The sequence below is a fragment of the Staurois parvus genome, unplaced genomic scaffold (genome assembly GCF_062004578.1).
Source record: "Staurois parvus isolate SC_StPar_1 unplaced genomic scaffold, SC_StPar_1.0 ptg000207l, whole genome shotgun sequence".
Lineage (NCBI taxonomy): Eukaryota > Metazoa > Chordata > Amphibia > Anura > Ranidae > Staurois > Staurois parvus.
In genome coordinates this window covers 6,183,458-6,196,745 of record NW_028318003.1, presented here as the reverse complement: position 1 = coordinate 6,196,745, position 13,288 = coordinate 6,183,458, and the positions used below count along the sequence as shown (strand labels likewise).

Below are 13,288 nucleotides of genomic sequence, written 5' to 3'. Positions count from 1 at the left end.
AGCTTTATAGGTTCTGGGCCAGCTGTTTGTGATGGGAGTTGTGATGATCAGGGGACGGGACACACAAATATGCTGCAGATCAAACTTTTCGAAGAACTGGTCATTAGTTAACATATTGCGCATACCATCTAATATTGCTTCCACTCGAGGGAAGTGGCAGATGTAATTTTTAAAAAAAGTTTCAATGTCTTTACCTGTGGGTTAAAGTGGTTGTAAAGTCTCAAGGTTTTTTTTTTACCTTCATGCATTCTATGCATAAAGGTAGAAAACTTTCTATATGCAGCCCCCCTACCCCCTAATATTTACCTGAGCCCCATCGAGATCCAGGAATGTGCATGAGAGCCTCAGCTCTCCGGGGACTCTCCCTCCTCATTGAATGAGACAGCAGCAGGAGCCATTGGCTCCTGCTGCTGTCAATAACAGCCAGTAAGGGATGGGGGAACGGGGCTGAGCCGCATCCCTGTATGTGAATGGACATGCAGAGCAGAGATCTGGGAACAAGCCTGCTTGGGTGCCTCCACAGCAAGCAATTTGCTCTGGGGACACTCGGCAGGAGGGAGGGGCCAGCAGCGCCAGCGAAAACCCGACTAGAGCAGGATCAGGACTGCTCTGTGCAAAACCATTTCACAGAGCAGATAAGTATAAAATGTTTGTTTTGTTTTTTTTAATTTCCTTTATTATCACTTTAAAGTATATAGGTACATTAATTTGAATAAAGGTATTTTTGTATACATAAGGGTTGATTTACTAAGGCAAATAGGCTGTTCATTTTGCAAGTGAAGTTGTGCCATGCAAGAGAATTTTCCCCAGAGCTTAATGAAGGTAATGAACTTTCACTCTGAAAAGAATACCCAATCATGTGCAAAGACAATAAAAAAACAGCATTTTTGCTTGCACATGATTGAATGATAAAAGTCAGCAGCGCTTCACCACATTCACTAGGCAGTGGAGAAAATTCAAATTCAAAGTGCAACTTTTCTAGCAAAGTGAACAGTTTATTCGCCTTCAATAAATCAACCCCATACTTTTTGTCCCTTTTTTGCTTCTTAATTATTTGTGTTATTTTTGAAGGATATCTGAAGGTTTTACATATCAATTCTGTATTTAATTATTATCCTGCCTTGTGATTTTCTTTTGCTGTTCAGATGAAATTTCTCTTAACCTATTTACCTCTCTTCATATAGACATAACACACTATTACCATTTTGCTTTTACACTTACCTGGACTGCTTCATTTGACACTGGAATTCCATTCTGTTCCATTTTTAGTTCTGGTTCTGATGGACTCTCTAAATAAAGAAACAAAAATAAACATTTTGTATTGTTGTATTTGTTTGTAGGATCCAGCAGCCATCCACACACAATATATATATTTTAGGGTTACCTTAATTAGTACAGTATCTAAAATAATTTTCCCCAGAAGATTTAATTTAAAATCCTAGGCAATCGTTTTTTTTTTTAAACCAGTCTTCACTAACTTGTTTCCTTTTATGCATTTTCATTACATTCCTCATGTTTCGTTAATAAATATCAGTAACCGCAACCCTAAGAGATTAAACTGGTTTCCTTTTCTGCCTTAGGCAACATGTACACTGGAACTGCCTTTGGGCATTACCTTAACTGGCAGAAGAAAAATGCTAAACACAGCAAAAACGCGTGTAAACGCAGTACCGCGTTTAGCTCTCAGTACCATGTATAGCCGCGCATAGCTCTCCATAGGGGTTGATTTACTAAAGGGAAATATACTGTGCAATGCAAGTGCAGTTGCTTTAGTTCCTAGAGGAACTTCTGTAATGAGGGGAAGCTCTGCTGATTTCTTTGATCCAATCATGTGCAAGCAAAAATGCTGGTATTTATTTTCCTTGCACGTTTCCCTCACATCTAGAGTAAGTACACTTCCAAGTGCATTTGCAGTGCACAGTCTATTTGCCTTTAGTAGATCAACCCCATTGAGTTCGCTGGTACCCAAATTTTCCCAGAATTGCACATCGAATACTGTAACTAAGTCACCAGCTTCAATTTCCCAGTTGGTGTCTGAATATCGGAAATCATTCATATTAAGAACTACACTTCTGTTTGCTGGCTTTACAGTTTGTTGCAGTTTTGGAACTTCAGCAGCAACATGTTTTAATAATGCGGGTAGCGTTAGCTGGGTAAAGTCTTGTTAAAAATGCAAACTTTGTAGTTTTTGCATTAGCGTTTAGCCGTGTTTTTCTGAGTTTGCAGTTTTAGCGTTGTTTACATACACATGAAAAAACTTTTGCTCAAAAAGCGCTCAAAAACGTCGGTTTAATGTGTTTTACCAAATTTTATCGCATATTTCAGCATTAGAACATTTTATAGCAAAAAAAACTCCTCTAGAAACCCACTAGTTCTGAGTTTTTTTTCCAGCCAAAAAACGCTGATTAAAACCTATGTGTGCAGGGACTGGGGAGTTTACTGGGGAGTTTACTTGGGAGTTCACTGGGGAGTTTACTGGCTGTCGAAAAAAAAAACAACAAAAGCCTAAAAAAAGAGCAACTGTAAAAACATCCAGTGTGCATGAGGCCTAATAGTTATAACAAACCCCAAAATACTACCTAAGAAGTCCAGGGATGAGTATATGTCCTAGAATATTTTTGAGGACCTTTTCTTTTTCCTTACTTCGATAGTGTGTCCCTCCCAGCCCTACTCAACAATCTGAAGATCATTGATATGTTTAGTTTGACACAATACAATGTTTCACTTTCCCAGTCTTGCTGACAGATTATCCTATCTGTCCTAATAATAGATTCTGTTCCCCAGCTTTGCCTTCACTGAACTACTATCCTCACTGCAGCAGTCATTCCTACAGCTGTCAGGGGACATATCCTGCTGCAGCACTTGCCAGCCCTGAAATGATGTTCTTAAAACAGAACTTTAATGAAAACACTCTAAATTTGCATGGTAAAAATAGTGCATGCACGCAGACTTCCACAGCAATGGGTCTTGTGGCTTTTCCAAACATTCTTCCAGCTGCTGAGCAGGCAACAGGCACAGCATAGAGCCTGGGATTCTCTATGACCTCTTGGCTTCAGCTCTGCTGCTTTAACTGCCTAGTGGTCATAGGCTTTCCAAAGACCCATTTAAAATAATAAGTCTGTATGCTCCTATCATTGCAGAGACCATCCCTACACAGAACATTATGGCTTCTCCCAGTCCTGCCCTGTGTTCTCCCTCTCATTTGTTGACAACTATATTCTTGAACGTATGAATTCAGTTAATTAACTCAAATTCAATATGAGCATTGGCCAGTCATTCTCATATTGGTGAGTGGCGTGGCACTGAAAGGAGTAGGCATATATAAAGAAACATGGTGTGTCACTGGTCCAGTTGCGCCACTGCAGGTAGCATGGTCAAACAGGTATTGGCTTCCCATAGAGATCTGATAGGGTGGTGGTCACGTGTGGGGTTGTCATACACTAGAGCAGTGGTCTCCAAACTGCAGCCCTTTGCTTGTCTTTATCCAGCCCTTAGGGCACTTTTCCTCCCGCTGATACGAGACTATTCTGCCAACTGACAATGGGACACTTCTCCCATTGGCCTCAACAATGGGGTACTATTCCTCCCTCTAATACCAAACTTGGCAATGTTTACTCTCACTGATGTCAAGAAAGATTCTAATCCCGTTGGCCACAGTCTGGCTCCCCTAAAGTCTGAAGGACAATAAACTGGCCCTTTGTTTAGAAAGTTTGGAGACCTCTGCATTAGACCAAGGCACTAGGAGAAGAAGAGGAGCTATGGGATAGATCAAAGTTGCCTTCAGTTGTATACTCTAGTGGCCAGTTTGGGTGAGCCCACATTCTATTTGAACTTAATGCTCTTTCAAGTATTTGGCCATGATCACAGGTGTCTGGGCCCTATAGATGAAAGGTAAATACAACACCGATGGGAATCCTGTTGTTGGTGAAGTTATATGTTATAGGGATTGGACCTCATGCCTCTTAGGTTTCCCTTGCTTTTTTAACCTACACAAAACAAGTTATCGAAACGATGGTGCAAGTAAACATGCAGTTGCTGTTTATGTTATTAGAATTTAATAAAATAACTTATTAAATTATAATAATAACTTATAATAAATGTGGCTCTATTTTGCTTCTTATGTCCATTATAAACTCAACGACCAGTTTATTAGGTACACCTGTTCAATTGCTTGGTACCACAAATTGCTAATCAGCCATTGAATGCATTTAGGCATCTAGTCGTGGTGAAGATGACTTGCTGAAGTTCAAACTGAGCATCAAAATGGGGAAGAAAGGGGATTTAGGTGACTATGAATATAGCATAGTTGGTGGTGCCAGACTGTTAGGGATCCGGGTATGACCAGAAATGTGTGGACTGCCACAGGGAAGTAGCAGGCTTCAGGAACACTGGTGTAGTCAGGGCTGGAGAGGTGCAATGGTCAGGCAGGCCGTTAGGTACTGTCAGGCACCGCCCGGCGGGATCTCTAGTACCCACAGAACGGGATTCCCCAGGGCGCGGAGTCTAAGCCCCAGTCTGCCTTTTCACCAGAGCCCCTGATGGTGGGGATGGACTTGGAGCAGGACTGAGACCAGGTCGCGGCCCCTGAGTGCACCCAACTGTGGTAGAGGGGTCCGCCGAGGGTATGTACCGTGGGAAAGCCTGACGTGAAGAGGCTGGCAGACCTGGTAACAGGGACAGATCCGTGCGGGATGGATGGATCGTCTGGGTAGCGTCAGGCAGGCCAGGTCAGCAACGTGCGGGCAGCGAGGTACCGGAGGAGCAGGCAGAAAACAGTCAGGGTCACAAGCCGGGTTCAGTAACTCACAGGCAGTGCGGTACAGAGGATCAGGCAGAAGGATGGTCAGGCAAGCCAGGGATCAAGCAGGAGAAGTCAGCAGGGGTCAGGATCAGGCAGGGTCGGCAACAAATCGGATAGTCAGCAGAACAGGAACACAGGATACCAGGTACAGGGGCTCATGGGAAACATACACCAAGGCACTGATCACAGGCCTGGTCATTCCTTAAATACACCTCCTGCAATCAGCCTCAGGTGTTGGCTGATTGCAGGAGTGAGCTTCTGGCTGCTGAGAGCACCCGCTGGTCAGCCCTGGTACTGCAGCCCACACGGCAGGTGAGTCCCACCACCAGTGCTGAGTCTATTCCTGACACAGACGGCCTGGTCTAAGTATTTCAAAACTACTGATGTACTGGGATTTTGGCGCACAACCATTTCTAGGGTTTACATAGAATGGTCCGAAAAAGAGAAAATATCCAGTGAGTAGCAGTTGCGTGAACAAAAATGCAGACAGACTGACTGATAATACAGACATTAGCAATACAGTTCACAGATGATTTTTCGAAAGTGTCAGAACTACAACAATATGGTTTACAGGCGCAGGTAAACGATAGCTTTGCTTCCTAGAACATGAGACAAAATGATCTCCTTGCTTTGTGATAGGAACATGGCAGGATCCCCCTTGCTGAAAGACTGGCACTGGTGTCTGTCATCCATGTGAATTTATGCTAGACTGTCAGTATGACTAATGCACATGATTTCACATGTCAGTGTGTGCAGCGTCAGACACCCCCAATATTCTGAGATGTCAGTGCATGTAGCTAGTGATGAATGTTTCTGTTAATCTATGAAATGTTTCTGTGTTTGTGTTTATACTCATGACTGTTTTTGGAAGGCTGACTAAACTGACTCTAGTACTTGTAGTCTGCCCGTGTGATACTTATTCAGGGTGTAACATGTAACATGTTACAACTGCACTGGGCCTCGCATCCTCATATCCCCTGTTGTGACAGCTAGCGGGGAATTTGAGAGGCTAGATCTATCCTCAAGAGACAAAATCTTTGTTTTTTTCCCATATCAGAAGCGTCGCTGTCTTTCCAAAAAATGTAGGCACTATATAAAGATAGTGGTACAGTAGTATTCGCTGAGTTAGTTTTTCTTGTGTGAAATTAGATTTACTTAAAGTGGTTCTGAAGGTTGAAGGTTTTTACCATTCTATGCATGAAGTTAAAAAACTGTCTGTTTGCAGCATCCCCCCAGCCCCCCCTAATACTCACCTAAGCCCCCTCTCGATCCACTGGAGTCACAGCTATCCCTGGACTCCCTCTCCTCATTGGCTGAGAAAGCACCAAGAGCCATTGGCTCCTGCTGCTGTCAATCACAGCCAGGTCAGCCAATGAGAAGAGAGAGGGGGCGAGTGTGAATGGACACATGGAGCAGCGGGGGCCCCTATAGCAAGCTGCTTGTTGTGGGGGCACCTGACGGGAGGGAGAGACCAGGAGTGCCGGCAGGGGACCCGTGAAGAGGAGGATCTGTGCAAAACCACTGCACACAGCAGGTAAATATAGACATGTTTGTTTTTTAAGCCTTTATAATCACTTTGATTTTAGGACTTTGGGAATAAGTGATCTTGGATAGTGTAACACCATGCCTATATAACACAATTTATTGTTGCATTTGCTGGAAATCATACAATTTGCCGCATTAGACATTTATGACATGTAAAGCTCATGCTTTGAACTTACTGTAGACGTGAAGCTGCATTCTGCTTTCTTTTGTTACACCATTCTGGAACTCCACTCTGCAGATAAACTGCTTGTTATCTTGAGCCTGTACGCTGACAATCTCCAATTTGGAATTGTTTTTTAATACAATGCGACTTTTCAACTCAGATTCTTCTATGACTGTTCCTTTTGGTCCAGCAGTCAAAATCTTTTGTTCTTTTCCTTTGTCTTCAGGAATTACCTGTTTGGATTCAAAACATAATTACAGACTAACCAGCAAAAAACTGCTTTTGTGTTGGCTCAGTCGCTCATTTAGTGATGTAGCTGTGTTGTATGTGCATGAAGTTTGTCATTTAAGGAATATGCTACTCAAACATTTTACATTCCTGATATGTGCCTGTTGTACCATGTACTTGTGCTAAATAGTATCTTGTTCTGTTGTATTGATTCCTTTGTGTGAAATACTCAGTGATCCTGCCAATCCCCTTGCTTTCCTATTTCAAACTGACCATGCTAGACATTAGAGCACATCCTTCCCAGTGTGGTCAGTTTTCTGGATGTGCAGGGAGCAAAGCCCCCTGCACAGCCATTCACTGGGAAGATCAGTGTCCTGCTATTTCTCCACCCTCCACCCCTCTAATTCAACTTAAAACAGAGATAACAGAAGTTTTGCTTTTTTTCTATTTTAACCACTTATGGACTGCCTGCCCACAATTTTCTGCAGACGGGTGGCTCGTGCAGGCAAAGTGATATACTGGTATGTTGCTGCCTGCTTCCGGGTTTAAGGCACGTGCATGCACCTCTCCTTGCTGCCGAGGCTCTCTTTAATATTAATTGGACCCTGGGCAAACATTTTCTTGGCCAACCCCATGAAATTTTGGTCTCCACCCCAACATCACATAAAACACACATATAAACTTATGTAAAAAAAATTAATAATGTAAACATAAAGAACTGGTTCACACTCAATGATTAATCCAGGCTCACTGATGGGTTGCTAGAGGTTACTGCACATCCTTACTGCTCACTGATTGGTTGCCAGAGGTTACTAAACATGATTACCACTCACTGATCAGTTGCTGAAGGTTACTGCACATTACAGCTCATGGATTGGTTGCTATAGGTTACTGTGCATTATTACCACATATTTATTGGTTGCTAGAGGTTACACCACATCATTATGATTTACTGATTGGTTGTTAAAGGTTACAGCACATAATTTCCTCACTGCATTCACACCATGGACTGGGGAGGTTAGGGGACCCACCAATAGACAGAAGAACACTCCTAGAGCTTGTTAATAGCAATGAGAAGAGCAGAGCACACACAAATATAAAAGTTAGGTAGGAACAGAGCCCAATGTGAGCAGCATACCTGAGGATGTAAATCATTACAGAACATGTAAATCTGAATGTGACTTACTACTATTAGTTACTTATGGTCAGGGGCAGACTAACAACTCATGGGGTCCCCAGGCAATAGGGCATCATGGGGCCCCTGTGCCCTTGCCCAAACTCATAAAAGCCTATGAAAAAGGTACCAGGAGCATCTCATGGGGCCCCCTACTGACCCCGGGCCCTCGGGCAGTGCCCGAGTTTCCAAATGGTCAGTCCGCCCCTGCTTATGGTACATTTATTACTATACAGTTAGTACAGTTATCCTTAAAATTCAGACCCCCCTCACCCAGCAAGACCTCCACATACCTGTCCATGATCTATGAAGAACGTTTCTGTGGGACTGTTAAATACAGCACAACCTCCTCACAGAAAGTTTTCTGGCTGGTCTGTACACACATGCGCAACAGATTTTTCATTCATTACTATGAGAAGCACATTGATTGTTGGTCTATCCTTTAAATTTCACTAAAATTTTTATTGTTTTTTTTTCATGGAGCATGGATGTGCAAAAGTATCTGCTTGCCAATTAGCATGAGCCAAGTACACATATGTAAAGCACATTCTGCAGCTCATTCATCAATTAGTTTCAAGTGTTCAAGTGTAGTACAGTATTGCACCTTGTTAGGAATCAATTCATATAGAAAGTTTGCAGTTTAAGTAATGCAGGCCATAGATGGGTCGAAAATCGGCCGATTTTTTGGCCGATTTTCGGATCGTTAGTGGGTTAATAGTTCGGCCGTTTTTCGGTATTTTGTCAGATTTTTTTTATCGGTAAAGTTGGAAAAAGATCGGACGATTTTGCCGATCGGCCGATTTTCGCGGCAATTATGGGCAAATCGGCTGATCTTTTTACCGATAAAAAACCTGCGCATGAGCACTGACCTGCAAGAGGAAGACAAAAAGAAGAAGAAGAAGTAGAGGAAGAAGAAGAGGAAGAAGAGGAAGAAGTGGATGAAGAAAAAGAGGATGAAGAAGAAGAAGAGGATGAAGAAGAGGATGATGAAGAAGAAGAGGATGAAGAAGAGGAAGAAGAAGATGAAGAAGAAGAAGAAGAAGAAGAAGAGGATAAAGAAGAGGATGAAGAAGAGGATAAAGAAGAGGATGAAGAAGAGGAAGAAGAAGAGGATGAAGAAGAGGATGAAGAAGAGGAAGAAGAAGAGGATGAAGAAGAGGAAGAAGAAGAGGAAGAGGTAGAGGAAGAAGAAGAGGAAGAAGAAGAAGAGGAAGAAGAGGAAGAGGAAGAAGTGGATGAAGAAGAAGAAGAGGATGAAGAAGAAGAGGAAGAAGAAGATGAAAAAGAAGAAGAGGATGAAGAAGAGGAAGAAGAAGAGGATGAAGAAGAGGAAGAAGAAGAGGAAGAAGAATAAGAAGAGGATGAAGAAGAAGAAGAGGATGAAGAAGAAGAAGATGAAGAAGAAGAGGAAGAAGAAGAGGAAGAAGAAGAAGAGGATGATGAAGAAGAATTCCAGTCCGGCAAAAAGTGTCCCTGCAGAGAGCTCCGCTATTTCTTTGACAGTTCTTTGACATTTATAGTGGCTGCAACATTGTATCTGTTTCCGAATAATAACATCTGTATCCGAAATGGATACAAATAGATACATTGTCGCAGCAGCTATAAATGTCAAAGAAATAGCGGAGCTCTCTGCAGAGACACTTTTTTCCCGGCTGTAGACGGGATGAAAATCGGCCGATTTTTTTAACCATTCCTGGTAACGTCGGCCGCTTGCACAACCGATTTTTCGGTTTTTTTAAGAAAAATCGGCCGGTTTTCTCCCCATCTATGGCCTGCATAACACCCTTTATTGTTAAACTCAACATGCAAGCTTTTGGGATGCGTCAGGGTGTTCAGTAGCTATTCAAGTGCAAAACTGAAACAGTCCAGTTTTTCCTGGGAGTTATATATACGGTATATAGTCTAAGTTGAACAAGATGGTCTATGCAGCATAGACACATGGTATATGTAACAAATATTTGTTTTTATTTAGTAATATTTATGTATTTATTTATCTTTTGCTCATCAGTATTCCAAAATGTAACTGAATTTGTGTGGTAGGTAATGAAGGCCTTCCATCCCTAACAGTAGAATGTAAAAAAAAACAAGCAATAAGATCACCAAACCAATGATCAGAGTCCAAGGAAGACATTAATGAGTTCATTTTGGAGTGGAACCCAAAATCCAACTTGTATCAGGGGTTCAGTCACTGCCCCTTAGTCAGGGCTGCAAGTAAAATGGAAATGGAATTCATATAATAATTTTGTCATTTTACCTGTGTTGTAGCCCTGGAGAATTGGGTGTGCCTGAACCCATAAGGCTGTAAAGGCGCAGCAGCACACCAATGAGCTCATTCCCCTGCTCCCTCTCCCTTTCTGAGTTCTAGTTGCATTCACAAATTAATTTCAGGTATTCATATAGAGCTGACGATTTATGTAGGACTTTACATATAATGTGCAATCACATCCTTCCCTGCCCCCACAGGAGTTGCAAACTAAGGTCCCTGCTTCACATGCATACATACACAATCTAAGTCCAATTTACACAGGAAATTATCAAGAATGGTGAAGGTAGGGATACAGCTAAACTACAACATAATCAAGCATGTGAATGTGCTGTGGGGGTGTAGGATTATACTAAAAAGTCCATAGGTCCAAAGATATCTGTGGCAGCTCCTCAATGAGACTGAAGTGCAATATATTGTATAAAGGAAACAGCAGAGAGCGCCAACTAAGCGCAGTACGTAGGAAAAGTATTTTTCTATATACTGTACTTAATTGCCGCACTCTGCTGTTTCCAATTCAGACAAGAACCAACAAACATACCAACATTGCTTTGGAGTGTGGAAGGAAACCCACACAAGCACAGATAGTACATGCAAACTCCATGCAGGTAGTCTTGTGGTTAGGATTTGAACCAATGTCCCTAGTGCTAATCACTAAGGCACTGTGTTGCCAAAATGTAATTTTTAAAATGATTTTTAATACATATATTATGGCCTTCATTGGTGTATTTCCATACAGCTTTAACTGTCTGATAACACAGTTTACATATGTGTTTTTCAAATATGTATTTCAACATTTGGAGTTCAGATTTAATACATTTCAGGAGTTTTTTTAGGTATACAGTAAGAAACCTAAAAATGACATTTAGCCTACCAATAAACAATATTTTATAAAGCACAATAATGATACTAGTTACAGATACTTACATACAACCAATGTACTGTGGCTGATTCTTCAGGCTTGAAAACTTTACATGGGAGGACCACTTTGTCACCCAGCATGACTTTCTTTTCTTCTTTGGTCACATGATGATCATGTTGCCCCCATACCCCTACAAGAAATGCAGTCAAAATTAACAAAATGCAATTAAAGATGTCCAAAAAAACATAATAGTAGCCATAGCCGTGACTTCCCAGGGAGGGCAGTAAGACATCTGTCTGTCCTTAAACTTACTGCAGAAGCTGACTTGTGGCAGTAGTACACAGGGGCGGACTGACAACTCATGGGGCCCCCGGGAAATAGGAAATCATGGGGCCCCTGTGTCCTTGCCCAAACTCAAAAAAGCCTATGAAAAAAGGTACCAGGGGCATCTCATGGGGCCCCCTACTGACCTCGGGCCCTCGGGCAGTACTGAGTTTCCAAATGGTCAGTCTGCCCCTGATAGTGCATGAAAGAATCAATAATTTATTTTGTTTAGATTTAAAACACATGAAAAGGAACAAGAACGTGACGTATATTTGATGTTAGGTGTTTTATAGCATTTCTGTTGGCTGAAACAGAATTTACCATACATGAGTTTCAAAAAATTAAAAAATGTCATACTACCCATTCCTCTAGACCAGTGGTTCTCAACCTTTCTAATGCCGCGACCCCTTAATACAGTTCCTCATGTTGTGGTGACCCCCAACCATTAAATTATTTTCATTGCTACTTCATAACTGTAATTTTGCAGTGGGAGGAGTAGTGCCATGTCATTGGTGTCAGTGGAAGGAGTAGTGCCCCATCACTGATGTCAGTGGGATGAACAGTGCCCCATCATTGGTATCAGTGGGAGGAATAGTGCCCCATCGTTGGTATCAGTGGGAGGAATAGTGTCCCATCATTGGTATCAGTGGGAGGAATAGTGCCCCATCATTGGTATCAGTGGGGGGAATAGTGCCCCATCACTGATGTCAGTGGGATGAATAGTGCCCCATCACTGGTGTCAGTGGGAGGAATAGTGCCCCATCACTGGTGTCAGTGGGAGGAATAGTGCCCCATCGTTGGTGTCAGTGGGAGAAATAGTGCCCCATCGTTGGTGTCAGTGGGAGGAATAGTGCCCCATCGTTGGTGTCAGTGGGAGGAATAGTGCCCCATCGTTGGTGTCAGTGGGAGGAATAGTGCCCCATTGTTGGTATCAGTGGGAGGAATAGTGCCCCATCGTTGGTATCAGTGGGAGGAATAGTGCCCCATCGTTGGTGTCAGTGGGAGAAATAGTGCCCCATCGTTGGTGTCAGTGGGAGGAATAGTGCCCCATCGTTGGTGTCAGTGGGAGGAATAGTGCCCCATCGTTGGTGTCAGTGGGAGGAATAGTGCCCCATCGTTGGAGTCAGTGGGAGGAATAGTGCCCCATCGTTGGTGTCAGTGGGAGGAATAGTGCCCCATCATTGGTGTCAGTGGGAGGAGTAGTGCCCCATCATTGGTGTCAGTGGGGGGAGTAGTGCCCCATCATTGGTGTCAGTGGGGGGAGTAGTGCCCCATCATTGGTGTCAGTGGGGGGAGTAGTGCTCCATCACTGGTGTCAGTGGGGGGAGTAGTGCCCCATCACTGGTGTCAGTGGGAGGAGTAGTGCTCCATCACTGGTGTCAGTGGGAGGAATAGTGCCACATCATTGGTGTCAGTGGGAGGAATAGTGCCCCATCATTGGTGTCAGTGGGAGGAGTAGTGCCCCATCATTGGTGTCAGTGGGAGGAATAGTGCCCCATCATTGGTGTCAGTGGGAGGAGTAGTGCCCCATCATTGGTGTCAGTGGGGGGAGTAGTGCCCCATCATTGGTGTCAGTGGGGGGAGTAGTGCTCCATCACTGGTGTCAGTGGGGGGAGTAGTGCCCCATCACTGGTGTCAGTGGGAGGAGTAGTGCTCCATCACTGGTGTCAGTGGGAGGAATAGTGCCACATCATTGGTGTCAGTGGGAGGAATAATGCCCCATCATTGGTGTCAGTGGGGGGAGTAGTGCCCCATCATTGGTGTCAGTGGGGGGAGTAGTGCCCCATCATTGGTGTCAGTGGGAGGAATAGTGCCCCATCACTGGTGTCAGTGAGGGGAGTAGTGCCCCATCACTGGTGTCAGTGGGAGTAGTGCCCCATCACTGGTGTCAGTGGGAGGAATAGTGCCACATCATTGGTGTCAGTGGG

At 43.4% G+C, this 13,288-nt stretch overlaps 1 protein-coding gene across 4 annotated transcripts in view; it reads right to left on the bottom strand.

The window, feature by feature from the left end:
* The window catches only part of MCAM (melanoma cell adhesion molecule), a 140,013-nt gene that overhangs the window by 67,894 nt on the left and 58,831 nt on the right, over nt 1-13,288 (bottom strand). For all 4 annotated transcript variants that reach the window (XM_089678569.1, XM_089678571.1, XM_089678570.1 and 1 more), the window contains exons 2-4: nt 11,102-11,226; nt 6,523-6,742; nt 1,222-1,289 (exon numbers count right to left, since the gene is read on the bottom strand). In XM_089678569.1, the coding sequence (XP_089534695.1) occupies nt 1,222-1,289; nt 6,523-6,742; nt 11,102-11,226 (413 nt within the window). The remainder of the gene's footprint in view (nt 1-1,221; nt 1,290-6,522; nt 6,743-11,101; nt 11,227-13,288) is intronic.